Source organism: Phaseolus vulgaris, chromosome 11 (genome assembly GCF_051622355.1).
Source record: "Phaseolus vulgaris cultivar YP4 chromosome 11, ASM5162235v1, whole genome shotgun sequence".
Classification (NCBI taxonomy): domain Eukaryota; kingdom Viridiplantae; phylum Streptophyta; class Magnoliopsida; order Fabales; family Fabaceae; genus Phaseolus; species Phaseolus vulgaris.
The window spans coordinates 13,087,463-13,113,718 of NC_143508.1; the positions used below are offsets into that span (position 1 = coordinate 13,087,463).

The 26,256-nt window shown below is 31.7% G+C and overlaps 1 protein-coding gene and 1 pseudogene across 1 annotated transcript; one reads left to right on the forward strand and one right to left on the reverse strand.

The window, feature by feature from the left end:
- The first annotated feature begins 902 nt into the window (after positions 1–902).
- Positions 903–17,058, forward strand: LOC150023075 (uncharacterized; annotated as a pseudogene).
- A 4,902-nt stretch (positions 17,059–21,960) lies between these two features.
- Positions 21,961–22,826, reverse strand: LOC137830289 (calcium-binding protein PBP1). The gene has a single exon (XM_068637551.2). The coding sequence runs from the start codon at positions 22,492–22,494 to the stop codon at positions 22,120–22,122; it is 375 nt and encodes a 124-aa protein (XP_068493652.1). The 5' UTR covers positions 22,495–22,826; the 3' UTR covers positions 21,961–22,119.
- Positions 22,827–26,256: the final 3,430 nt, after the last annotated feature.

Sequence of the window (26,256 nt, forward strand, 5' to 3'; positions counted from 1 at the left end):
AGTGCATATCCATCTATAGAAGTCAAAATTAGATAAATATATCAAAAGTGTTTAGTGAGTAAGAATGAGATTACTTCCTTGAGATTAAAACTATATTTATAGGCTTTTAGACCTAAATTAATAAATAAAAGTTGTTACTAGGTATTTGGTTGTTTAGTTTGTTGTAACAAAAATAAGTTTTTAACTCAACCTTAGTTATTCGGATTTGCACCTTGCAAACAGGTAATATAATCTCCTTAAATTTTGACATTGGGTGATACAAAGTCTTCCAAGCTCGGCAGCTAATTTGAAGGGTGATTTTGAAGTCATTTAGTTTAGAGGTCAATTTTCACCCATATATATGTTGCACTTGAAAATAATTTCAGGTAGTCCTTTCCCGACTAATTTTGGGTTGAACTTTGCAATCATTCATAAAGTTATACTTAATCTAATTTCTTTATTATAACTTTTTTTGAAGCGATACGAATATCTATAAGCATTAATGAGAGGTTTTCATACTTAATGATGAGTATCAATGGTTTTGAGGCATTACATCACTCAGGTGACTAACGTTTTACTTAACTTGTCACGTTGTCTTAGAATGCGACATTTCGTAGTCATAATGTTTCACATTTAAGAAAGGAGAAACGTTCTTAAAAGCTTTGTCTAACTTTGATAAGTATAAAAAACCTTTTAATGTACTTACACTTTCTACTTTGGTGTTTTCGTTAAGTACGAGCATTTCATCTTGTTTCTTTTTTGCTTTATTCGCTCATTTTGTCTAGTGACACTTCTAATGGCTTCTTCTTTTCTTTTTCTAATTCCTCAAATGGGGGCAACCCTAAGCAGGGAGGTTGTTTCCATTGGAGACAAACCTTCTCTGAGTCGTACTGACTCATTCTTAGTTGAAGGTCATTCAATGGATGAAGTTTCTTCACCACCCCCCTAATACCACCATTGTAGTTGTTTCCACTATGCTTGAGGGGAATAGAGTTATTGTTGTCCCATCGAGAAAATGTAAAGCTTCTTCCGAGAGCACTAGAAACATTATGCCAAATTCGGCAAAGAGTAAAATAAAAGATAGGTTCCCTCTAATCATCGATCTCGAGTACTTCTGGATAATCGAGGAAGTTGTTGTCTATCCCTCCAAGTTTATCTTAAGAGAATCATTTGAGGAGTTTGTATCCTTTTTCAACTTCTATTTTGACTCAATGGCTAAGTTCATATCACCAAAAGCTTATGATGGCTCAGACAGATTTTATATGAAGCATTTGACAAACCACAAGGATTTTACCAACGTGTATGAGTTCTTCTTCAAAGAACTCAATGTTTTATTTTCATTATCCCCTTTCGAGAACAAAATGCTTACTGCCATAAGCATGACTCCTAACCAACTTCACCCAAATAATTGGGCCTTTCTTAAAAACCTTTCAAATATTTTTCCATTACCTTCATATAAGTTTGACTATGATGACTATTTAACGGCAAGTGCACCGTGTTGTTAGAAGTAATAATTTGTCCTTAAGGACGGATTTCAAACCCACAAGGAAAAATTGAATAATCAAGTAAAATATTCACTAAATAGAAACACAATAATGAAGTTTGTTGGGAGTTTGTTATGATTGCAATGATTAAAAAGAAAATAAGTCAAAGAGTTTGTTGCTTCAATTCGGAAAATTGGGATTGGGCTTCATCCTTCTTATTCTTTTGTATTTTGATTAGCATGGTAATATTCTATCCTTTGATTGATGTTGGTGCCCATATAAAAGTCATTTATATTGATTCCTCGAATACAAAATTATTAAGAGAGTCTCCTAAATATTGATTCCTTGCGTATTTATAAAAACTTTTTATCATTACGATTTGATGTTGATAAGAATTAAAATTTCAAATCTATTCCTAGCATTCAAATATATTAAGCATTATCATTTGGGTCAGAAACTTAGAAATACTTTCTAGTCAAATCTAAGGATCTAGATTATAGAAACAAGCATTACACATAAAATGACAATACCAATCATCAATCAAGAACAAAATATTATATTTAAATATTACCTCAATACATAAGATTTTGAAAATATTACACCCAATCTCAAAGGGTAGAATTAGCCACTCATGTTGGCTATTACAAGCATGGAGAGCGAGAAAAGAAGATCCAGAATGTTTCTCCTTGACGGTTGCCTCCTCTACGGTTTGTTAACACCTTTTATTCTCCCAATTGGATTCCAATCCACTTGATGATGTCTAGGATTGTGTATAAAGTCTCATATTTAACCTAGTTGGGCTTGGGCTAAGTGACTTCTCGCTTGGACGTTATTGGGCTCGCCTAGGCGAGATGCACGAAAAAGTGCCCAACGTCACTGGAGTGATCTCGCCTGGGCAAGATTCAGCTCGCTTGGGCGAGATTCAGCTCGCTTGGGCGAGATCCTCTAGGGGATTCTAGCTTGGGCGAGTTTGGGCGAGCTTGGGTGAGTGTTGGTAAGTTCCAGCTTTCCCTTTTTAGCTTTGTATATTCTCCTTTTTTTCCTTTCATCTCCATTCCTTCCTATAATCCTGAAATTAACACAAATTTGGGAATAAATCGTTCTAATTCAAATTATAAACACAAAATATGTAAAAAGGTTTAAATTCATAGATTAGGGGTTATATTATAGTTATTTTATCAATTAATATCCATAAGTGCATGTATTTCAATATGAAATATTACTAAAATTTGTCACTTATCAGACTATAAACAAGTTTATGTATTTTTATCAACTAAAGCACGATTCTAAGGCCGGTTGGGTTTCGTTGAACGGTGCTCAAGATTGTCCTCTTTTCACCATTTATACTTCTTCGTTCAAAAATTTCAAAAACAGTTTTTTCAAGTTGAAATGCACCTTAAGATCCTAAAAAACGTATTTTCTTTACCTAAAATTATACACCTAAATTTCCTTTGTATTGGAAAAGGTTGGATGAATTTAAATTCAAGTTGAGTAATTCATTTCGATCGAAGACAAAATAAACATAGAAATAATCAAAAATATCCCTCACCCTATTAGCAGTAAAGGTATCCTTAATGTGCCCTTTGTTGAGGACCCTATTTCCTTTTTTTTGGTACGGTTTGCTTTCTTGCATTTTCTTGAATGTCACGTATATTAGTTTCTAATTTCCACCTATTTTTGTTTTTTAGATATCATGGGTAGGGTGTTTGTCCCTTGTTAGTTAATTGAGGTCCTACAATTTGGCCCCGTTTACATTTTCTTTTATTAAAATTTCAAAAGAGGGTTGTTTAAGGTTGTAGTTGGGAGTGAGGGTTGCTTATACTTCTATGATGATGACACTCCCCAATTGCCTTTCTAATGGATTAAGAATCCATCATGGTACCATGTGAGGTCGAGGTCATTGATGATTGAGGAGAACTTGGAGATCTTGTCCATATTATACCAGCTCCCGCGTAAAATCCATACTCGACAACTCCTCAAGGTGTATTTCTCCCCTCACTGATTTCTCAATATTGATGGTATATTTCCTTTTGTCTCACGTTTGTTTACGTTTGATGTTTTTTCATTTGTGTTTTGTACAGATATAATGGCGCCTTCAAATCTTGAAGGTGGCATTAACTACTTTATTGAGTTAAGTTTGAGGCAACAGGCTAAGAAGGAGAAGGGCAAAGGGGTTGTCAAGAATGTTGTGTTGATTCAAGCAATCTCGGCTACTAGTTTGCTTCCCTTAAAAAAACCCCAATAAGAAACGCAAAGATAAAGACCGTGTGAAGTCGGCTCGTTGGCTTTCAGACAAGTCATCTTTCGCAAGTGTCAAAATGTCAAATTTTATATCAAATTTTGGCATGCAAAATGAATGGATTACATGGAAAAAGTTCATAAAAACATGCATTTTCCCTCAATACGTGTTTGATTCAAAAGGAAAAGAAGAGAAGAAAAATGATAAAATGCACTTAGCAAATTAAAGCCAAAGATGGATTAGATTTTCAAAGTTTAGAAGGCTGAGCGAATCCAAAAGAGTTTAGCGAAAAGAGTCTTTCATGATGAAGAAAGCCCAAATTCGCTCAACAAATGCTTGGAGCTAACCTGAGCCGAAAAAGTTTCTTCAAGGCTAAGAAAAGGTCATATTCACTAAGCTTGGGTTAAAACGAATCCAAAGCCCAATATTTCTTCATGCTTAAGAAAATATTTCACTAGGTAAGACTTGTAATCTATTCTCTGCTAGGTCAAAATTCTCAAATTTCATTGAAGCTCAAGAAAGGCTTTGAGCCAAGAGATTCCTTCATGGTGAAGAGATTCATTCCGCTGAGCAGATTGGCTCTACGTTGAGCAAATGCTAAATCTGATGGAACTCCTCACTAAAGTCTATAAATAGAGAGGTCATTCTTAAAAAAGATTTTGCTGGGTAAGGCTTGAAGCATATCTTTACCAGGCCAAGATTGTCAAATTTTGTTGAAGCTCAGAGGCTTTAAGCCATTAGGTTCCTTCATGGTGAAGAAAGCCATTCCTCTGAGCGGATTGGCTTTGTGCTAAGCGGATTGGCTCTACGTTGAGCGAATGCTAAATTTGATGGAATTCCTCACTAAAATCTATAAATAGAGAGGTCATGCTTAAGAAAAGATTTTGCTGCAAATCTCTGCCAGGTCAAAATTCTCAAATTTTGTTAAAGCTCAAGAAAGGCTTTAATCCAATAGGTTCCTTCATGGTGAAGAAAGCCATTCCACTGAGCAGATTGGCTTTACACTAAGCAAATGCTAAATCTGATGGAACTCCTTATTAAAATCTATAAATAGAGAGGTCATGCTTAAGAAAATATTTCATTGGATAAGGGGTGAAGCGAATCTTTGTCAGGCCAAAATTCTCATATTTTGTTAAAGCTCAAGAAAGGATTTGAGCGAAGAGGTTCCTTCATGGTGAAGAAAGCCATTTCACTAAGCGGATTGGCTTTTTGCTAAGTAGATTGGCTTTATGTTGAGTGAAGGTTAAATCTAATGGAACTCGTCACTAAAATCTATAAATAGAGAGGTCATCGTATTTCACAAGACACATTGAAAAGGAGGCAAATAACAATGTAGATGAACAAAGCCTAAGTTAGCATACAACTTACAGGGATTCATGTTTGTTGTGCTTATCCACTCATTTGTGAGCTTTACTGTAAGATTTATCATGAGATGTTAAACTTATATTTTTGGAATTGGAGGGCAATGAAACATCTTTTTAGTTATTGTTATTTACAAATGAATGTCTTTAAGATTCATTTCTATTTGTTTGATTGAATGCTTAGTGTTTGATGGTGAGGAACAAATATTTATGCCCATGGAACTTGAAAGAAATTAGAAGACACATTCACTTATCTAAAATCTTTCAAATCAACCAAGTATGACAATGTCTGGGAACTGAATTGGATACTTGGCTTGAACTATTCCATCTTAATGCAAAAATAAGCTATTACAAGTCAATGAATTGATTATGATAGTTTGTTGTTCTAGATAACCATGATCAAAGGATTGACTTGGTTTGGTCATAAGGAACAATGAACTTCAATAAACATAGCATTTGTAAATAAGAATAACATAAGAGATTAACAAATCTCAACACTTATTCTGAATTGTTAACCTTCTCCTCTATTTGTACCATGTTCCAATCTCACTAAATATAATATTAAGATTAGTACAGTTATTTATCACCTATGCACTAAATCTTTACTGTATTTTCACTTCACTTTGAAATATATTACTACCTGGTAATCTTTAGTCCCTGTGGATACGATAAACCCCTTATCAATTATATTATAGTTGACTCGTTATGCTTGTCGAGAATAGATTTAATAAATCACCCCATCAAGTTTTTTGGCATCATTGTCGGGGATTAATTGATTTATCAGTAGTTATATCTCTCATTTTTAAGTAGTACATATTATAACCTTTGATAATTAACTTTCTAATTGTATTTAGTTTTAATTGTTGTAGAATAATCTAAGCCTTTTTATTTTTCTAACTATTTTTTATTAGTTTTTCTAATTTTTCTTTTTTGAAATTTTATGCTAACAAGAGGCAAAGTCTTTTTAGAAAAAATTTTGTTTGAGTAGGATATTGTAAGAATTTTGAGAAAGGAAAGAAATATGCTCAAACAAAATAAGGAGATCAGAAAAAGGACCAGATCTAAACACGTCCAATTTACAATCTCACACACCTCAACCTGAGAACATGGCTGGTCAGATAGGAAACAAAAATAATGGAGGAAGGAAGGTAAATCTTCAAAGGAGAACATTAGGAGACTGTAATATGAAGTAAGGACTCTGATACTTTTCAAACATAGGCATACTAGATAAACAAGATATTTGGAAATTAAGCCAACATTTTTTAGCTTGATTAGTAGTCATCAATTCACTGGATTGGATCATGATGATCCTTATACTCATCTATCCACTTTCTATGGATTATTTGGTACTATAAAATTTGAGGAAAGGGATATGGAATCGATTTACTTAAGATTATTTCCCTTCCCATTGGCTGGCAAAGCAAAAGAGTAACTTAAATCTTACCCTTTTTTTTATAAAAAGTTTTCATGTTAGGCATCACTATGCAACTTGACATTTCAGCTAGGCTGACACCTCAAGTAACAACAATCATCTGCCATCACATGAAAAAAGTATTCTTAAAAAAAAGAAAAGAGAAAGAAAATACAAAAATATGGGGGGACTAGACCAAAACCCATATGTTAACAAAAACGATACATAGGTAGATTATACCTATTCATAAAGAATTCTAAGAACAGACTAGATGGAAGTCTATTATACCAATGAAAGGATTCTCTATGAATAAATCCTAAATTAGCCAACTTATTAGCACACACATTCCCTTCACGAAAAATATGAGTAACCCTAAACCTTATTGTCTTACAGAAATTAAGACAAGTATTTCATCGATTACGAAGCATCCACGGAACATTAGTCTTGGCAGTAAACATAGCACAAACCAAGGCAGAATCACATTCAAGCCAGACATTAGTAAGTCCCATCTTTTGAGCTTCCTCCATAACATGTATAACTTCATAAAACTCAGCAACCAAAGCAGTTTGAACTTCAAGAAACGCTGAAAAAGCACCAATAAATTCTCTCATACTCCCACAAAAAATACATCCACAAGTAGCAAGACCATGATACCCCCTAGCAGTCCCATCAATGTTAATTTTAACCCAGCCTGATGAAGGAAATTCCCATCTAACAGGAAAAGGACGAAGAACTTTACCACTACGAGTCTTAATACTAAAAAACTTAATCATGTTGAAATCCAACATATCATTCTTCATTGAAGCTTTAGACGAATTTTCCACTAGACAAGTTAAATCTTTAATTACTGAAATAGCCTTAGAAACCTCAATCTTATCCTGAAATCTAGTATAATTCCTCATACGCCATATCATCCATATAGAAAAGGTTATCACAGCAAGTTTAATCAACTTAACCAAAGGACTACCATCACTCTTGATAAAAGAAAGAAGATCATCCTTATTAGAGAAATGAGAAGTAAGAAAATTTTTTCGAACCCAACATCAAATATGCAATGCATTAGAACATTCAAAAAAATAGATGTTAAATAGATTCCTCATGTTTTTCACAAAGCGTACACATGGAACATATATGCAAACCCTTATTCTGAATATGTTGATCTGTAGGAAGTCGCCCATGAAAAAATTTCCAGAGTACTAGAGTTTTGGAAGGCGGAATAGATGAAGACCAAATGAATTTACCCCAACCACATGGAACTCTTGGTTCCAAGAAAAAAGTCCTAGCTGATTTAAGAGTAAAACGATCAGACTCATCTAGAATCCAATTAGGAATATCCTTTTTCTGTCTAACCATGATATGATTAAATCTTATCTTAACCACAACTTGAACAGTTGGAATGATATTGAAGAGAAGTTCTTAAATAGGTTTTTTCCACTCTCCTGCTTCATAAAAGTTAAATTTGATATTTCTACATTCAGGCAAAGACCAAATGAGCCCTTGTGTGAAGCCTAGGAGCACTTCAAGATGCTACTTAGAAGATTTCCAAACCATGGATTTGAAGACATAGCACATCTAAGTATATTTCATTATGGTTTAAGATCTGACACTAAAATGATATTAGATGCAACATTTGGAGGAACTTTGATGGTAGTAGATGCAAAGCAAGCAACTAAAATGATAAATGCTTTAGCTTCAACAGATTATCAACTACAACATGACAGACAAGCTAGTAAAAAGAAATGAGTGTTGGGATTGAACACTACTGGCGCACTCATAGCTCAAAAAAAAATCTTAACTCAACAGATTGAAGCCTTAACAAAGCAAATGTCCAAACATTTTATGAAAAAAATATAATGAAAGAGAAAAATATCTTTTTTTTGCAAGAAAAATGAGGGTTAAGCAGTTAGTTAATGCGATGAGAGAATACATTATCTCCGACCAAGAAAGTCAAAGGATCTTGGAAGTTTCACAATTCTTGTATCTATAGGAAACTTTTTTTGACATAATGCATGATTAGATTTCGTGGTTTCTTCGGGACTGCGTTTGTTGTTCGTCATATTTCTTGTGTTAATCATGTGGCTTCTTCGTAAGGTATTTTCTGATTTCATGGTGGGTGTTAAAATATTCTTGTGGAACCAACTAATTTCTTAAATTTGATGCTCTCGGTCTTCAATCATCAATAGGGGTGCACTTGATTCTCTCAATCTTCAATCTCGATAGGAGTACACTTGATGCTCTTGGTCTTTGATCTCAACAAGGATACTTGCGATTGTACTCTCTAATGCTCAAATCAGTTTTCAATTAATACGGAAGAGATTGACGTTCTACCTTAAGGTGTTACCTATTTGTAGTAATTTTATTGAATCCCTACTATGCTTAATCACGTGATTAGACTCTTAATCTTAATTGAGATATAGTTACCGAATACGTTGCCAAAATACGAAGATACCCATATGAACATCTTGGTTACTTGGATAGTAGAGTATGGATTCCACATTAACCTTTTTGGAGGGCTCCTCCTTTTCCTTGCTAAATTTTCAAGAAATGAGAATAAAGATCACAAATTAAGGTGGGGAGCAGTCAAACATAAACGTTGATGGAACTGAATGGCCAAATTAGGCCCAATACCCATCAAACATAAACGAGGCATCATTAAACCTTATTGGACCAAGGACTACGTTGAATGAAAGGCACCTGAGTCACACCACTCTGTAATGTTATGTTTTGTTTCCCAAATTGGACCAGCTGCTTAGCCCACTTTATGAGTGGATGTCCTCTTTATGCGAAAGTACCATTAGAATCGCAGAATGAACTCTTTGTCTTCTCATTATTTTGTCTTGTTACTAACCATAGAGCTTTATGAAGCTCGGACAGCATTTTTGTGCTTCCTACGGCTCACCGACATAGACATAGGTACCTTCACAACACAGTGTTGGAGGACACCTTATTTAGATCGGACGCATGTCACGGTCCAGTCCCAAAATTATGGGCGAATCTATTTTAATTTTAAAAAATAACAATAAATAAGAAAATGAAGAACAATAATCTATTAGTCCTTACAGTTGGTTTTCGACGTCGTTCTACGTCTCCACCACTGTAGGAGGAAGAAGGCACAAACAGAGCAAATACAGAGAAAATAAAAAGGGAGGAAGGAGACACAAGCTTTTAAAAGATTTGTGTCTTTCTATTAATACATTTTTTTTCTTTTTGTTATAAAAAAATTAAAATGAATATAGTTAATCAAGTTACATATATAACTAGATGAAATAAATTGGTTATTTTTAAATAAATAATTGAAACGATTATATACTAAAGGTATTGATTATCTTGTAAGAATATTTGTTAATCACACATAATCAATAAAGAAATATATTATTTGTGATATTATATTTTGCATGCAGTCTTTGCTTTTATGTTTGATAAAAGTTAAAAGCAAGTACAAAGTTTTATAAGTAGACACAAGCAGGTGAAACCAAATTTGGAGATTTAGAAGTTTTAAGTTTTGTGTTACATGTTATATGAGGTGTGTCTAAAGTTGGGTGTAAAGTGAACTTAATAGAAGACAGTAATGTATAATTATAGTTACTATAGAGGAAGGAAATTTTTGTAATATCTTTTACATTGTAAAATTATACCTATGTAAAAACCTTTCATTATATTTTTTTTTATTGAAATATTTGTTTTTGGTTTCTTTATAGTCAAAGGTGACAACAAACAGAATTTTTTAGTCTTTAAGAGAAGATTAAAATAGATGGTTATGAGTGAATTGATGTATTTATGATATCAAGTTACAATTATTTAATATCAGTATTAATTAGTCAGAGTAAATCTATAAACTATTAAAATATTAATATTTTTTAGAGTTATATGAGCGTTTTCAGATCCATTCTAAAAGATTTTTTCAGTATATATTATTTGTGTAGTAGTTACTCTATAGAGGAAGAATTTTTTTTTTTAATATCCTTTGCATTGTAAAATTATACCTATGTAAAAAAGTTTTCATTATATATTTTTTATTAAAATATTTATTTTAATTTCTTTATAGTCAAAGGTGACAACAAACAGTAATTGAAATTTTTTTTGTCTTTAAAAGAAGATTAAAACATATGGTTATGAGTGAATTGATGTACTTATGATGGTTAGTGGACTAATATAAAACAGATATTAATCTTTATAATATGGTGGACTTGATATTAGAGGGTTTTACATTCTTAAGTGAGAAAAGTCTTTTACTATATTCAACCTTCTTATAGAGTTTAAATGTTACTTCAATTATTATCAGACTTAATTCTTGACATTAGTACTCATTATTTGAACTAATGATATGATATAGTTATTCCTGAAATGTAGAAATGATAGCAAATAAAAAATATTAAAATAAGGATTTAATATTGATGTTTATATTAATTGAAATATTTAATTATATTTAAAAAAATTATGTTCTAAATTAAAAAGGGGTCATTTATTTTTTCAATCCAATTAAATCGTGACCTAAATGAGTATGGATCTTCATCCCATTCCATTTTATAAAGCAATAATTATATTTTAAAACATAAAAGTATTAAAAAAGTATTTTATCAAAACACTATATTATAATTTATATATCTAAAATTAAAATCAATTTCATTAATACGAATTGAATTTTTAAATATTTAATTTATTTGTTTAGTTTTAACTTTTTAAAGTCAACCAAAACGATCTGTTGGGCACTATACCAAAAAGAAAAATTAGCTGCAAAAGAAAGTGAAGGTGATGCTGTGAACGCTAAATAGTGTCCACTAAGTCTTCATTATTAAAAAAAAATTAAATAAAACGTGGGTAAGCGTGGGTTATATGGATATAAACTTAAAAAAAAATTGTGTGAGTCGAACGATCACAACTGAAACTATAAATAATAAATAATAGTAAAAATTTAAAATTTTGTCGGTTAAGCCTACCCAAACATAATAATATATATATATATATATATATATATATATATATTTAAATTAAATTTAAATATGTAATAAAATTATGAAGGTTAAGTCCACGCTTGTTTAAAAATTGTGTGGCCTATTGTAATTATTATTTAATTGCTTTTATTCCCTTTAGCGGTTGTCGGTTACCTAACATAATCACATCCGTTTCATTTCCTTTTTAAAAGGGGCTTCCTCTGTTTGTTGTAGAATGAGTTGTTCAATACATTCAATAATAAAGAGAATTTTCTTATGGATAAAGATTACAAATCCTCTGTCACGTAAGGGTTTCCTTTACTTTCAAAATACAAAAACTGTCTTTCTTCATGGTATCAAGAGCGGGTTGAAGAACCCTGTTATGATTCCGTCGTGTTCGTCACCATCAATCCTTCTATTTCTTCTTTGTGTGTCTTTGTTCGTTCTTGCTTTTCCATGACTTCCTCGCCTATCAAAAAAGATGATCCCGAGACAAGGTTTCTAAAGTCAAGGTTTTCAAGGATCCCTCTGGAGATCCTTCTAGTGCTTATTACCTTCATCTCGGTGAGAACCCTAGAGCTGTTTTTGTTCATCCTCAACTCAGTGAGCAAAATTACCATTCTTGGAGTAGGAATATGAGAAGAGCGCTCTTGTCGAAGAACAAATTGAAATTCGTTGATGGCAGTATTGACATGCCAGAACACCATGATCCTCTGTTTGAAGCATGGGAGAGGTGTAATGTGACGGTCTTGTCTTGGATCAATCGCACCCTGTCTACACAAATTTCCGAAAGCTTGGTCTACATAGACATTGTAAAGAATCTCTGGGATGATTTGAAGGAACGTTTTTCAAAAGGAAACCATTTTTGGATCTCTGATTTACTCCAAGAGATTCACTCCGTCAAACAAGGTGAGAGAAATGTTACCCAATTTTATACTAATCTGAAAAATTCTTTGGGAAGAATTAGAATATTTGAGACCTATACCAAGATGCACATGTGGTGGTACCTGTCAATGTGATCTGTCAAGAATCTCTCACAATTACAGAGACTTAGAGTACGTTATATGTTTTCTGAAAGGGCTTAATGAGGTTTATAGTACTGTGAAAACCCAAGTCTTGATGATGGAACCCCTTCCCAACATTACTCGTGTGTTTGCTTTGTTGATTCAGCAGGAACGTCAGTTTAATGGAATTGGAAATTTGGATAATAGAGTTGTGATTAATCTGGCTGAGAAACAACAAAATTGGAATGACACTAACAAATAGAATAATTGGGAATTGCAAGATCAAGAGAATTGGAAACTGCAAGGGAGAAATAACAACTGGAAAGGAGGAAGATGTAGAGGTAGAAGTTATACTCAAGGGAAACAATACTCATATTGTCGCAGACTGAATCACACAATTGATGAATGTTATGCCAAGCACAGGTACCCTCCATGGTACAAGCAAAGAAATGAGAATAGGGAGAAAGGTAATGACCAATCTTGCAATATTGTTCAAAGAAGTGATGATAGTCAAATTCATAGAAACAATAGTGATCAAGATATAAGACAGAATAATCCTCCTTTCACTGCTGAACAAGTTCAATAGCTTTTGAAGTTACTACAAGAATCACCAAACCACAGTGTAAACCAAATACATAGTGTCAACAAAGATGACTCGGCCACACATCATACCAAACCAGGTAAATCAAACTTTCATTGGATTCTCGATACAGGTGTCATTGATCATGTTACTTACAATAAAAACTAGTTTAATTTTATTTTTTTTAGAATTAATCCTATTTTCATAAAACTACCTGATAATTCATCTATCACTGCTGAATATGCTGAAACAATATAATTTGATAATAATCTTACCATTTATAATGTTCTATACATACCAAATTTTGTGTTTAAATTGATTTTTGTGCCTAAGTTGATTGATGATTCTAGTTGTAAACTAATATTTTCTCATAAGAGTTGTCAGATACAGGACAATACTACATTCAAGACGATTGGTCAAGCTGATTTGCATGGAGGTTTATATTGTCTTCATGATCCTGTTAACATACACGAAGAAAAATATTTGATGAATTGTAATGTTCTTAATTCTAAAGAATATGATATTGACCTATGGCATTTTAGATTAGGTCATCCTTCCAAACATGTTGTTGAACAAGTTTGCAAAACTTTTCCTTATGTTAATTCTAGTTTTGATAAGATGTGTGATATATGTCACCTTGCTAAACATCATAAACTCCCTTTTCAAATAAGTAATATTGTTTCTTTAAACACTTTTGATCTCATACATACAGATATATGGGGACCTATTGCTATTAGCTCTATTCACGGTCATAAATACTTTCTTACTATTGTTGATGATTGTTCCAGGCACTCTTGGATTTTTCTTATGAAAACTAAAGGAGAAACTAGAAACTTGTTACACAATTTTATCATTCTTGTTAAAAACTAGTTTAATCAAAATATCAAAACTATTAGAACTGATAATGGAAAAGAATTTGATTGTAATGAATTGTATGAGAAATATGACATTCTACATCAAAGAACTTGTGTTGAAACTCCCCAACAAAATGTTGTTGGCGAAAGAAAACACCAGCATATCATGAATGTCACACGTAGCCTTCTTTTTCAATCAGGTTTGTCTAAAATCTACTGGTCTTATGTTGCTAGTCATGTTACTCATTTAATAAATAAACTTCCTTCAAAAAATTTGAAAGGTAAGTCTCCTTATGAGATGTTATACTGCCAACCACCTACATATTTAAATCTTAAAACCTTTGGTTGCTTATGTTTTGCCTCCACTTTGGAAAACAATTGCAGTAAGCTTGTACCAAGATCTAGAAAAAGTGTTTTCATTGGATATAAAACAGGCATTAAAGGGTATGTACTGCTTGATGTTAAAAATAGAGAAACTTTTATCAACGAAAAAAATGTTATCTTTTATGAAAACATTTTTCCTTACAATCTAACCAATCACCACAATAAAAATAATGATAATTTGATTCATGATGATGCTAATATCTTACTTGATCTTAATAGTTGTACTGGAAGTACCATGGCTGATTCAGGTAATATTATTCATATTCAAAATTCTTATAACACATTAGAAATTGCTCACAATGTTGATTTTGTTTTGGAGATTCCGAACTGTTTGACAATTTGACTGAAAGTAACAATTTCAATAATATAGATCCTGACATTGTTATTCAAGATGGCCTTGGTAGTGATCTGAGACGATCTAGAAGAATAAAGAAAATTTCTTCCTATCTTGCTGATTATCACCATCAAATTGCAAATATGCACAAAGGTTCTAATTCTAATTTCAAAATCAAGTATCCTATATCTTCTCTTTTGACATATGATTTCCTATCTAACAAGCATTTGAATTTTACTTTGGCTATTTCTTCACATGTTGAACCCCACACTTATGAGGAAGCCATAAGAAACTCTAATTGGGTTGAAGCTATGAACAGAGAAGTTCGTGCTCTTCAAGCCAATAAGACATGGTATATCACTGAATTACCTCATAACAAGACTTCTATTGGATGCAAATGGATTTACAAGATAAAGTACAAATCAGATGGTTCCATAGAAAGGTATAAAGCACGTTTAGTAGCTAAAGGGTATAATCAGTTAGAAGGTATAAATTTTTTAGATAATTTTTCTCCAGTTGCTAAGCTGACCACTATCCGTTTATTGCTTGCTCTTGCATATGCACATAACAGGCACCTACATCAATTGGATGTGGACAATGCCTTTCTTCATGGAGATCTTGATGAAGAAGTCTATATGACTCCTCCTCCAAGACTTATCACCTCTAAACCTAACCAAGTTTGCAGATTAACCAAATCTTTGTATGGACTGAAACAGGCAAGTAGACAATGGTTTGCCAAATTATCTTCATTTCTTATTTTTGTTGGGTTTATACAATCTAGTTCAGATTATTCCTTATTCATTAAAAAGTGATATGATTCCAATAACATGATATGGATATGATATGAACATGTTATGGATTCAACAAGAGTTGGAATATGATTATGCACTTTTTAAGAATTGGATCAATGGTCTTAACATTCAAGAACTCACCAAAACACAAGTAACCAAGCCAAACTCATATAGAAACCCATATTATGACATATGAACCGATTAAAACAAGAAAGAACACAAATGAACCGATTAAAACTCAAGGAAACACAATTAAAATCACAAGAACAACAAACTAAAAGAAACTACCGAATATAAACACAAGACAAACAAGTTCTACCGATTGAAATGACAAGAAACAACAAAGACATGTTTTAGAGTTTGTTTTGGAATGGAAATGGATGAAGAAGATGAAAAGAACAAGGAAACTTATGTGGTTGGAGCTCTTGGAGATGTGCACGCCACTTGAAGGATGAATGACTTCAAGATGAGTGTAGTTGCCGCCACTTGAGAGTCCAAGAATGCACTCAAGGTAAGACTAGAAGAGAAGAAGACACAAGTCTCTCTCAATTTCACTCACCAATTTGGGAGAGGTTCTTTACTCACAAAATCCATCTTATTATTTCAAATACCTAAGCCTTCCTTTTATAGAGAGGAGGACTGGTCATTTACAAAGGAAGCTTACAAGAGAAGCTTTGCAAGGTAGTCTTCTAACTCTTCCTATTCTAGCGCCTAAAGGAGAGTGAAGAGGCATCTTCTAGATCTTTCCTAAAAACTACTGCCTAAAAGTGCTATACAAAGGAGGTGTCTTAGGTTCCCCTCTTTAGCACCTTCCTAAACATTACTCTATATGTTTTATATTTTTATACAAAATAAACTACAAAGAGAGATATTAATTGGAGCCCATTCTTGAATGCTTGTAGTCTTCTTTTAGGCTTGATCCTCTCTTTATTTAATTTCTTCTTAATTTTGAGAAGACTAGAAGGAAGAACTTTAAATGTTTAGGTGGATGGCCTCTTCCACCATTAGTAAAATCCTCTTCATTTTGATCTCCATCTTATTCATTAAAAAGACTGCATGCACTTTCACTGCTTTACTTGTTTATGTAGATGACATCATCCTTGCTGGAAATTCCATTAATGAGATCAACAATATAAAGAACTCCTTGCATTCCAGTTTCAGAATCAAAGATCAGGGTCAGCTCAAGTATTTTCTCGGATTGGAAATTGCTAGAACAATAAAAGGCATACATATATGTCAACGCAAGTATGCCCAATTAATCTTCTACTCCTTTGAAACATGATACCAAAATTCTTTTTGAAGACAAGCCTCTTCTTCACAATGCCAATTCCTACCGCAGATTAATTGGGCGGCTTCTCTACTTAACCAACACACGTCCTGACATCACCTTTGTTGTACATCTACTTAGTCAGTTTTCTCAACAGCCAACCATTCATCATCATCAAGCTACTCAACATATTCTCCGGTACATAAAAGCCAATCATGCACAAGGCATTTCTTTTGCTGCTGACAATAGCATTCAATTGAAGGCCTTTAGTGATTCTGATTGGGCTGCATGTCCAAATACAAGGCGATCCACGACTGGTCTTTGTATTTTTCTTGGCACTTCTCTTATTTCTTGGAAGTCCAAAAAGCAAACCACCGTATCTCGTTCTTCCTCTGAAGCTGAATATCGTTCTCTTGCCACTACTACTTGTGAGGTTTAGTGGCTCACTCATCTTCTTAATGATTTTAATATCAAGCCTAATGTTACTACAGTTTTATACTGTGACAATCAAGTTTCCCGTCACATAGCTTTGAATCCAACTTTTCATGAAAGAACTAAGCATATTAACATCGACTGTCACGTTGTCCGAGAGAAGTTAAATGCTAGACTTTTTCATCTTCTTCCCATTAAATCTTGTGATCAACCAGCTGATATCTTCACCAAATCTTTGAATCATTCTAATTTTCAAAACATCATTTCCAAGCTTGGAATAATGAGTATTCATTATCCAACTTGAGGGGAGGGTATTGTAATTATTATTTAATTGTTTTTATTCCCTTTAGCAGTTGTCGGTTACCTAACATAATCACACCCGTTTCTTTTCCTTCTTAAAAGGGGCTTCCTCTGTTTGCTTGTACAATGAGTTCAATACATTCAATAATAAAGAGAGTTTTTTTTATGGATAAAGATTACAAATCCTCTGCCACGTAGGGGTTTCCTTTACTTTCGAAATACAAACAATGTTTTTCTTCATGGCCTAACTAAGCCCACGCTTCTTTGAATAAACAATATAAAATATAATTTTGTATGGGCAACATGTAGGCTAAGCTCACGCTTGTTTAAAAATTATGTGGTCGTAGGCTAAGCCCACGCTTCTTTAAATAAACAATATAAAATATAATTTTGTGTGGGGAGTATGTAGGCTAGGCCTACGCAAAAAAACACACCACTTGTGTCCCATGCAACCACCACTATTTTTATGTCGAGCATATTAACTTTCAAATTTTAATGATAACTATATTTTTGCGTCCATTTATTATAGCTAGTGTCCCTTTTTGACGCATCCTAATAAACATATTTTTGTAGTGGGGTAATATAGCGTTAGACCAAATCTAAAAATTACAATTTATTTAAAATTTGCATCGATCCATAGCCACTCAAATTCAATGTTTAAAAATAAAATAAAAATATTTTTCAATTTTTGAGGGACTAAAAACAACTTTATTAAATTTAGAAGACCAAAATTATCGCAAATTTTAGACACTAAAAACATAATTAAACTTAATTGAAAATATAAACTTCTATTGCTTTATACTTTTCCATTTCAATGTTTTGAAAGAGAAAATTATAAACAAAAATTAATTTAGTTTTGAAAATCACATTTTAAATATGCTAATCATCTCTCGTTTTAGTCCTTTAGTCAATTTAGTATTTAGGTATCAGACTTAGACTTTGTTAAGGATAGTTGACAAATTTAAATGTTAAAATTTTAAAACTAAAATTAATTCTTTGGTTATATTTTTTTCGTTTCAACGTTTGGAAATATTTAGTTTTCAAGTTTTAATGCTAAATCACGTTAATCACTTTATAATTCTCAATTTAACTAGGCGTTGAGAAGGGAGGAAGGGTATTGAAGGAGAGGAAGTAGGTTAGTGAAAAAAAGAAGAGAAAAGAAGAGAATAGTTAAAACAATATAATGAAAATTGTGTTGGTTGAAAAAATATAGAATGAAAAAAAAAATATATAATGAAAATAAGAAAAAAAAATTGAAACGTGGTAACAATAATTTGTTTTATAAATAATATAAATGTATATAATTAACATAATCACACATATATATATATATAATTGATTACGGGTTACCATATTTAATTATATATCGATTTATAAGTTAATATGATTTTTTTATACAATCAATTATGCATTATGGAGATGAAAATTTTTTGGGCAGTTGAGAACATAAATGTTTTGACCAAGACTCCACATGTATTTTAAAAATTTCTTTAACTTTCTATGGATCCAGAAAATGGAAACTTTTTGAGAATTGAAAATTTCATTCTCTTCTCTTATCTAACCAAACAAAACCTTGATTGTAAGAAAAGAGATTAACTATAATAATAACGTGGTGATAAATATGATAATAATATCATTAATACTTGTATCTTATAGAAGAGTGAAAAAGTTTATTTTAAAAACTATTTTTTTATTTTAAAATTGAGTTAAAAATGTTTTGAAATGAAATTATAAACTAATTTAAATCCATTTTAGTTCAACGTGTTGCCTTAAAATCTGTTTTTGAAAAACAAAAACTGAAATACATCCAATCACTTAAAAAAATCATAGAAGCTAAAGTTATTGTAATTTATAAGATGAAGATATCAAAATACACTTTGTAAATATATTTTATTTATTCTTTGATGATAAAAAAAAAAAATCAGAGACAAGTTTTCAAGTTAATTTAGAATAATTTTATTTCCAGAAAAATAAAATAACATGGTCATTATAGGTTATGGTTGTTTTAAGTTTTTATAAGGATTAAAAAGAAACTTTGTGTAAATTCAAGATAATAACTCAATTTTAAAATTTTGTTAAACTCAAATTTTTAATTTGTGTTAAGAAAACTAGTTTAAGTATATTATTAGTTTTTTTTTTCACTAACTTATTTTCAATTGGATAAATAGTCATTCAATATAATAAGTATGACATGTTTCATTTTTAGTATAATAAAGAAATTACATTTTTAGTACAAAAAATTTAATTTTGTTAATTTTATTTAAAATCTGTTAATGGTTAAAATAATTAAATATATGTTTGAGTGTTTAGGTTTAGGATTTAGGGTTTAGTCACATGTATTTGTGTTTATTTAAGGATAAATTAATATTATTATGTAATTAATATTAAAGAAACCACTAATGATTATAAATTTACAAAAAAGAAGAAGTAAAAAACTCCTTTCAAAATTTATTGCATATTAATGTTAATTTTATCTACCTACAATATAGACATATAACGTGACAATTACTTAACATAAGATAAAAAAAACTTGTCAATTATATTAACCGTTAATAGAATTCAAACAAAATAAACTAATTAGCAGAATTAAAGATGTTATCCTTTAATAGTTATTCTTTAATTTTACTCTTTTTTTCAAATTAAAAATCAAATTATTAAATATCTTATTTTATATCATTTAAATTTATTATTTAATCATATCACTTATAAACTTAGTCCTTAATTACAAATATCGAGATCCTTAATTAAGGAATCAAGAAACTTATGATGAGTCTTTGAAGATAATACATTGGAAAGATTTAATAAGAACAAAACATAAGTAAAATTCACATAAAGAATTAACATCATATCTAAATCAAAACAAAACTTTAAAACAACAAATTTACAAAAAAAAATTCTTTATATATTTATATATTCTCAACTTTCTTAATTTTACTCAATGTGATATTTAAATTTATACTTAAATTTTTAATTACTAATTAGTTAGGAAGTTAATGTATGGTTAGACAAGAAAGCCTAGATACCTTTAACATGAGTGAAACATATAAAGATAATTCAACATTATAATATAATAATAAGAATCTAACTATTTTATTTTTTTTGCATTTTGAAGTTTCTTCATACCTTCATTAGCGATCTTGTGAGTTGTCATGGTATTAATAGTTAAAGAAAGAAGTTTCCTGATGCAATAAAATATAGGGCAAATGAGTTGAATTTGTACCACAATTGTAAGAAAGGAAATCAGGCTTATCAACAAACACTTAAACACCCCCAAAAAAATATAGGTAATAATAGTGTACGAAAAGTTCTTCTTGCTTAAGAGAACCACCTCATATCTGAGATTAGGTAATCATGTTTGTTTGTTAAATACATTGTTGGATATTACATTAGGACATGAACGAGCAAACATTTTTCTTGTTTGAAACTGTTCTAATATTGCCGACCACTTTGAATGTTTAATGTTTGTGGCAGATCTGGTTGGTACAAAACACAATAAAAATAACTAGGAATTGGATATGAGGTTGGGGTTCTGAAGTAAAGTTAAAGAATCAGAATTTGTATGCAAATTGACATGTTCCAACGGCTATGTATGTGAAAGTTGTGTAAGTAATGAATTAGAGACATGATTCGACGAAAGTTCCAAGCACGATTGAATTGAAACCATAAACTCATGAATTATTCCACAATTTACTTCTTCCCTGTGAGTACAGTATTATAATAACTCACAATCAAGATTTGCCTTACAAAAGATTCTAGCAGAGATAGTCTTGTCTAACTTTCCAAGCTTCATGTACACAAGCGAGTTATGTCAATAATTTGATCTTTTTCAACTGCTGTCATTAGGTTAACACATTATTAATATATTGTTACTTAATAATAAGTTATCATAATTAACCCAAAAACGAATTCTCTACAGTAGATATGTGGTGAGAAACAAATCAAATTGGGTCAACTGAAGAAAAGTTAATTTCAAAAAATCTGATGAACCCAAATTCAAATCTCCATTAAGATATCTGTTCAGAGAATAGATGTGGGAAACTAAAAGAAAGTAAATAGTATATCCGGAAGAGATATAAACAAAGAGTTGAAAGGTAAAATTTAAAATTGAGGAATAAAAACATTAACTATGCAGGGGAAGAGAAATAACAGTGTTCAATTAACTCTGTGATGTAAGAGTCTGTAGTGAAAGATAATTTAGTCACACACAAATTTGGAAATCAGAACTTCATGCTGCCCTTGTTATTAACCAGGGAGAAAAAAAGCCACACTTTGTACCTCCAAACCATAAATAACTAAAAAATGTAAATATATGTTACTAGTTATTGATCATAGACGATTTGGTCTAGATGTAGTTTTTAAACAATGCAAAACTTCTCTGATTTACCAGTTGGTGATTCTGACTCACTTCGATTTTCCAGTTTAATCATCCAATAAGCTACTTCACAAAAACGAATTTACACAAACAGTTTGACTGCAAATCATTGGACCCTCTTCATATTTAGAAAAGAAGAGCTTACTAATGCCACCACGAATCAGCAAGAACCACAAACACTGTTTTAAATCCATATCCAGCGTGCATAAAGTAAAAGAAGATAGAAAGAAAGCAAGGTGTTCAAAAATTGTGTATTATTTTCAATATTAGCCCTCCACAAGAGAATAGTATACGAAAAAACTAGAAGTCCGAATTAACAACAACAACTACACAACAAGAAGAAGATGAGAGGAAGCCCCTGTGATCAATTGTTGTTCCTAAGCATCTAAGTAAGTACTAAATGGAAGATTTGTTATTGGTGGTGGTGTTGTGGTGGTTGAGTTGTTCATGTTGGAGAGCCTCTTCAAGCCAAAACCAGGACTCCTCCATCAACTCAGGGCTCAACCTGAACATCAAAACGCAAAACTCCATCTGGGTGAGTGCCCCATCTCCATCAAGATCCCCTTCCCTCATCATGCTCACAAGTTCATCCTCCTTCAAGTCCTGCAGCCCCAAAAGTGCAGCTTTCTCCCTCAAACTCTCCAACGTGATCACCCCTTTTTCTTTGTCCACCAGCAGCTCAAACCCGTTGCAGAGCTCCTTCATAAGCCCCTCCCCACCAAGCTTGGTGGCCATGACAGGAAGCAAGTCCTCAAAGGCAATTCCAGCCATTGTAAAGAAGAAGAGAATAATGGGTTGAAGTGAATTGTTGGAAGAATGTGATGTGAAATTGATTCTGTGTGGGTTATTTATATGTGTGTTTAGAGAGGGGAATGAATGAGAAAAGAGAGGAGAAGAAGGATTGAAGGAAGGAGAGGAAGGTATGTAAGCAATGATCCTGTTTGGATGACAGCCTAGGAACAGAGAATTATTCGTTCATCAGCTTTGATTCTGCTTAAGGAACCGCGCTTCCTTCCCTGTTTCCTAGAACCTTAATTTACCCTCTTTTCGTCATTTCACTTTTCTTACCTTATCTTATACTGTTACATATTCTCATTAATAATATAAGCTTTCACATTTATGCTTTGCCAACTTTTTAATCCCTCTTTCTTAATATGTTATATAAGGTTCAAAAATTGGTTACACCACTAATAAAAATATTAAATTTTATTATTTTGTTAAATTTCTTAACTTGTTTTATCAATACTCTTATTTTGATATCTTTTCACATAGAAAATTTACAGCATCTTTTTTATGTAATAAAGTGTCAACTTTTTTTTAATAAATTATTCTTTACATAATAAAATAACAACATGTGAAATTAAATATGGTAAACATTTTGTTTTCTCGTTTTAATAAAAATAAATTTTCTTTATAACTTTTAATCTTAAAATTTTTATCACTCGAAATTTATTTTATATATTATGAGAAGATTTTTGCTTTTCACTAAAAAAAAAATATCATTTATAATTTCATGAATCTTAATTTAAAAGAAAAACACTATTTTATAAACTTGATTATAAAAAGATAGATTTTCACTATCAAATATGCTGAAATTGCAAAAATAATTTACTCACAGTCTCAGAGTTATTTTAGATTCTTCAGAATTATTCTAAAGTGAATTTCCATTTCATTTAAACGTGAGTTGCATCACAATGATAATGACTTTGAAGAAATGTTTTACAGTTTGAAAGAAAGGACTATTTTAACTTTTTTTGAACTTTTCAAAATGATAAAATAAAAAAATTACCACTAAAAATATATAGATGAAGTGCTTTTCTTTTATCTCTTAAAACTCATTCCGATGACAATTTTTTGTTAGTTAATCGTATAGAAGATTTGAAAATATATAGAAATATTTGTTTATTTTGGTATAAGAAGAATTTGAATTTATTTTATCCCTCTTTGTTAATTCTGTAAACAAAATAGACAGATGGGGTTAGATCCATACAAAGAAAAATAACAACTTTTAATTTGTATTTATTAGATGAATTAACTATTGAACATTTTTTTTTTTATATTTGTAAGATAGTAACTGTATCATTTTGTATATAATATGTATTTGTAGGGTAGGAGGAGGATTAGTAGGAAAATATAACACTATTGATACATGAATAATTTATTTAGAAGAACATGAAAAAATATTTAATTAAAAATAAAAAGTTTTGGTTTTGGTTGGGAATTGAATAGGGTATGGCAGTTGTAGGGTTGTATTTTAGCATGTTACAGAGTTCACATTGAGATTGTGGTCAAAACAAGACACAGAAGAAGGGCTAATAAAGCAAGAAATTTGGGTCAAAATAGAGAGCCTGTTATGGTCACAACTTGATGTAAGTAAGTTAATGAGAAATTGTGATGCTTGGTTGGTTCCAGAGGACAAGGTCGGTGGACTCTATAACTGGAATTTGGAAACTACCATTAAGTTTCGCCTCCCTACTTTTTCAACAAACCAACAAATTAACTTAAACAACCCTTTCTCATACTTTTCAAATTCCAACCTTTCTATATTTCTTCGATCCAAGTTTATTCATGCAATTCTTATTCAATTAATTTTTTTTTTATTGAGTATTCAAAACATTTATCTATTTTCATTTAATTATTTTGTGTTTTGATATTTGTTAACAATGTAACTGTACTTACCAGTCTCCGGGCGTTGACTAAAGTCAACATGGTGGAACCGAGACAAGGAACCCATCAGAGGTACTATGAAGCAAGTGAGGGAGTTATCGTTAAAGTCCCCGACCTCGGGTGTCGCCCGAGTTTAGCACCAGGAATGTGCCTATGCCAGAAGGGCGCCCCCTCCTGATACCCACGGGTAGGAGTGACCATGGAGGAGGCGGCACAGTAGGAAGCGGCACGGTAGGGGCGTGAAGGCCTCGGGCCTCGGTACCCCAAACAGTAATAATAGATAAAGAAAGGTGGTTTTCAAGCCACACCTCCAGTACCAGAAGGAAGAAGCCCAACTCGCGAGGGATCCGTGCATAAGGTGTAGGGACACGGCAGTACGCACCACCGTTGGAGGCCCACCGGGACAGAAACGACCCATGAGAGCGTCATGTCTAAGAGGGTGATCTGCATGCATGGCACGTGAGGAAGGCAGAGAACTCCCAGGGCGGATGACTCAAAGAATGGGCGCATGAGTTGGCACCCATGCAGTCATCCCCGCGCGGGATGCACTTTGGGAGGGTCACCTTACATACTGGGATTTCCCTAAGTCTAGGTTAAAGTGTCGTGAAGCTGCACCCACAGATAAGCTTAAGTCAGAGGTAGATACGTGGCAGAAACACGGGCAAAGGTACATAAGGCTTTGCGATAAACAGAATGAGGTACGTTTTCACACTTTATGCACAAGTGAACTCTGGAAGATAGAATTCAGTTACGCACTTCTCTGAGCACTGAGCTGATGGTGTTCTGCGACGGGAAGTGTTACGGTGTTTTCTGCCACAACTGACTTGAGCTTCAGAGTGCAAACGATCGCGAGGACGCCCATTTGTCTATCTGTTTCAGGTATTCACAGCGACGGTAGGTGAAGTTGGAACGGGAGCGAAGGAGCCCTTGAAACGCAGTTCGTAGCTACGCACGAAGGTGATGCAAGTCAACTAGCAGCAACAATAACTATTCAAAAAAAATCTCTATTTTACTCTAATTGGTAGGTTAATTTGTTTTGTCTATCTCCTATTTTATCTTCTCATCTCTAACTTCCTATTCAAGATTTCTTTTATGTACTTTTAATTTAATTGGTAGGTAAACTTGTTTTTGTCCTTCTTCCTTCCGAAGAGTATCTTTAGATTAATGAATGATAAGTAGATTTGAGAGAAAAATTTATTAAAGTTTATAAGTGATATAATAATTTTTATGATATTTTTTATTTTTTTATAAAATTTAAAATGTGAATTTATAAATTTATTTTTGTCTTTAAAAATATTAAAATAATGAAATATGATATATTTTTTTAAAAAAATATCAGTTAATTAAAATATTATAAATTAATTTCTTTATCGTTGAATAATTATTTTTTTCAAAAAATAAAAATTATTTAATATTATTGGAACATGAAAAGTTTTCATAAAAATAATTTTTCTCCATTATAAATTAAATTGTAATATTGAAAATTGTAAAACATGTTTTAAAAATAATGTAAAATACAAGAAATTTATTTCTAGATCTAAGGTCAACATACAATAAATAACTGGTAAATATAATAATGTTTAGAATAAGAAATAACATTCTAACATTTTGACTTTTTTATCTTTCCTCTTGTAATTGTGAATAGCAACACTACTCATAATTAGTATAGCCTATAACCTTGATATTTAAAAGAAATATAAATTATTAATATTATTGTTATATATAAATTATGAAATAAAAATAAATAATATTTAAATTCATTATTATAGAAAGTTTAATTAAAAATATTTTTATATCAAATTCAAATAATAATATAGTTTAATATTTTTATTTTTATAATCAACATTATTATTATTATTATATAAA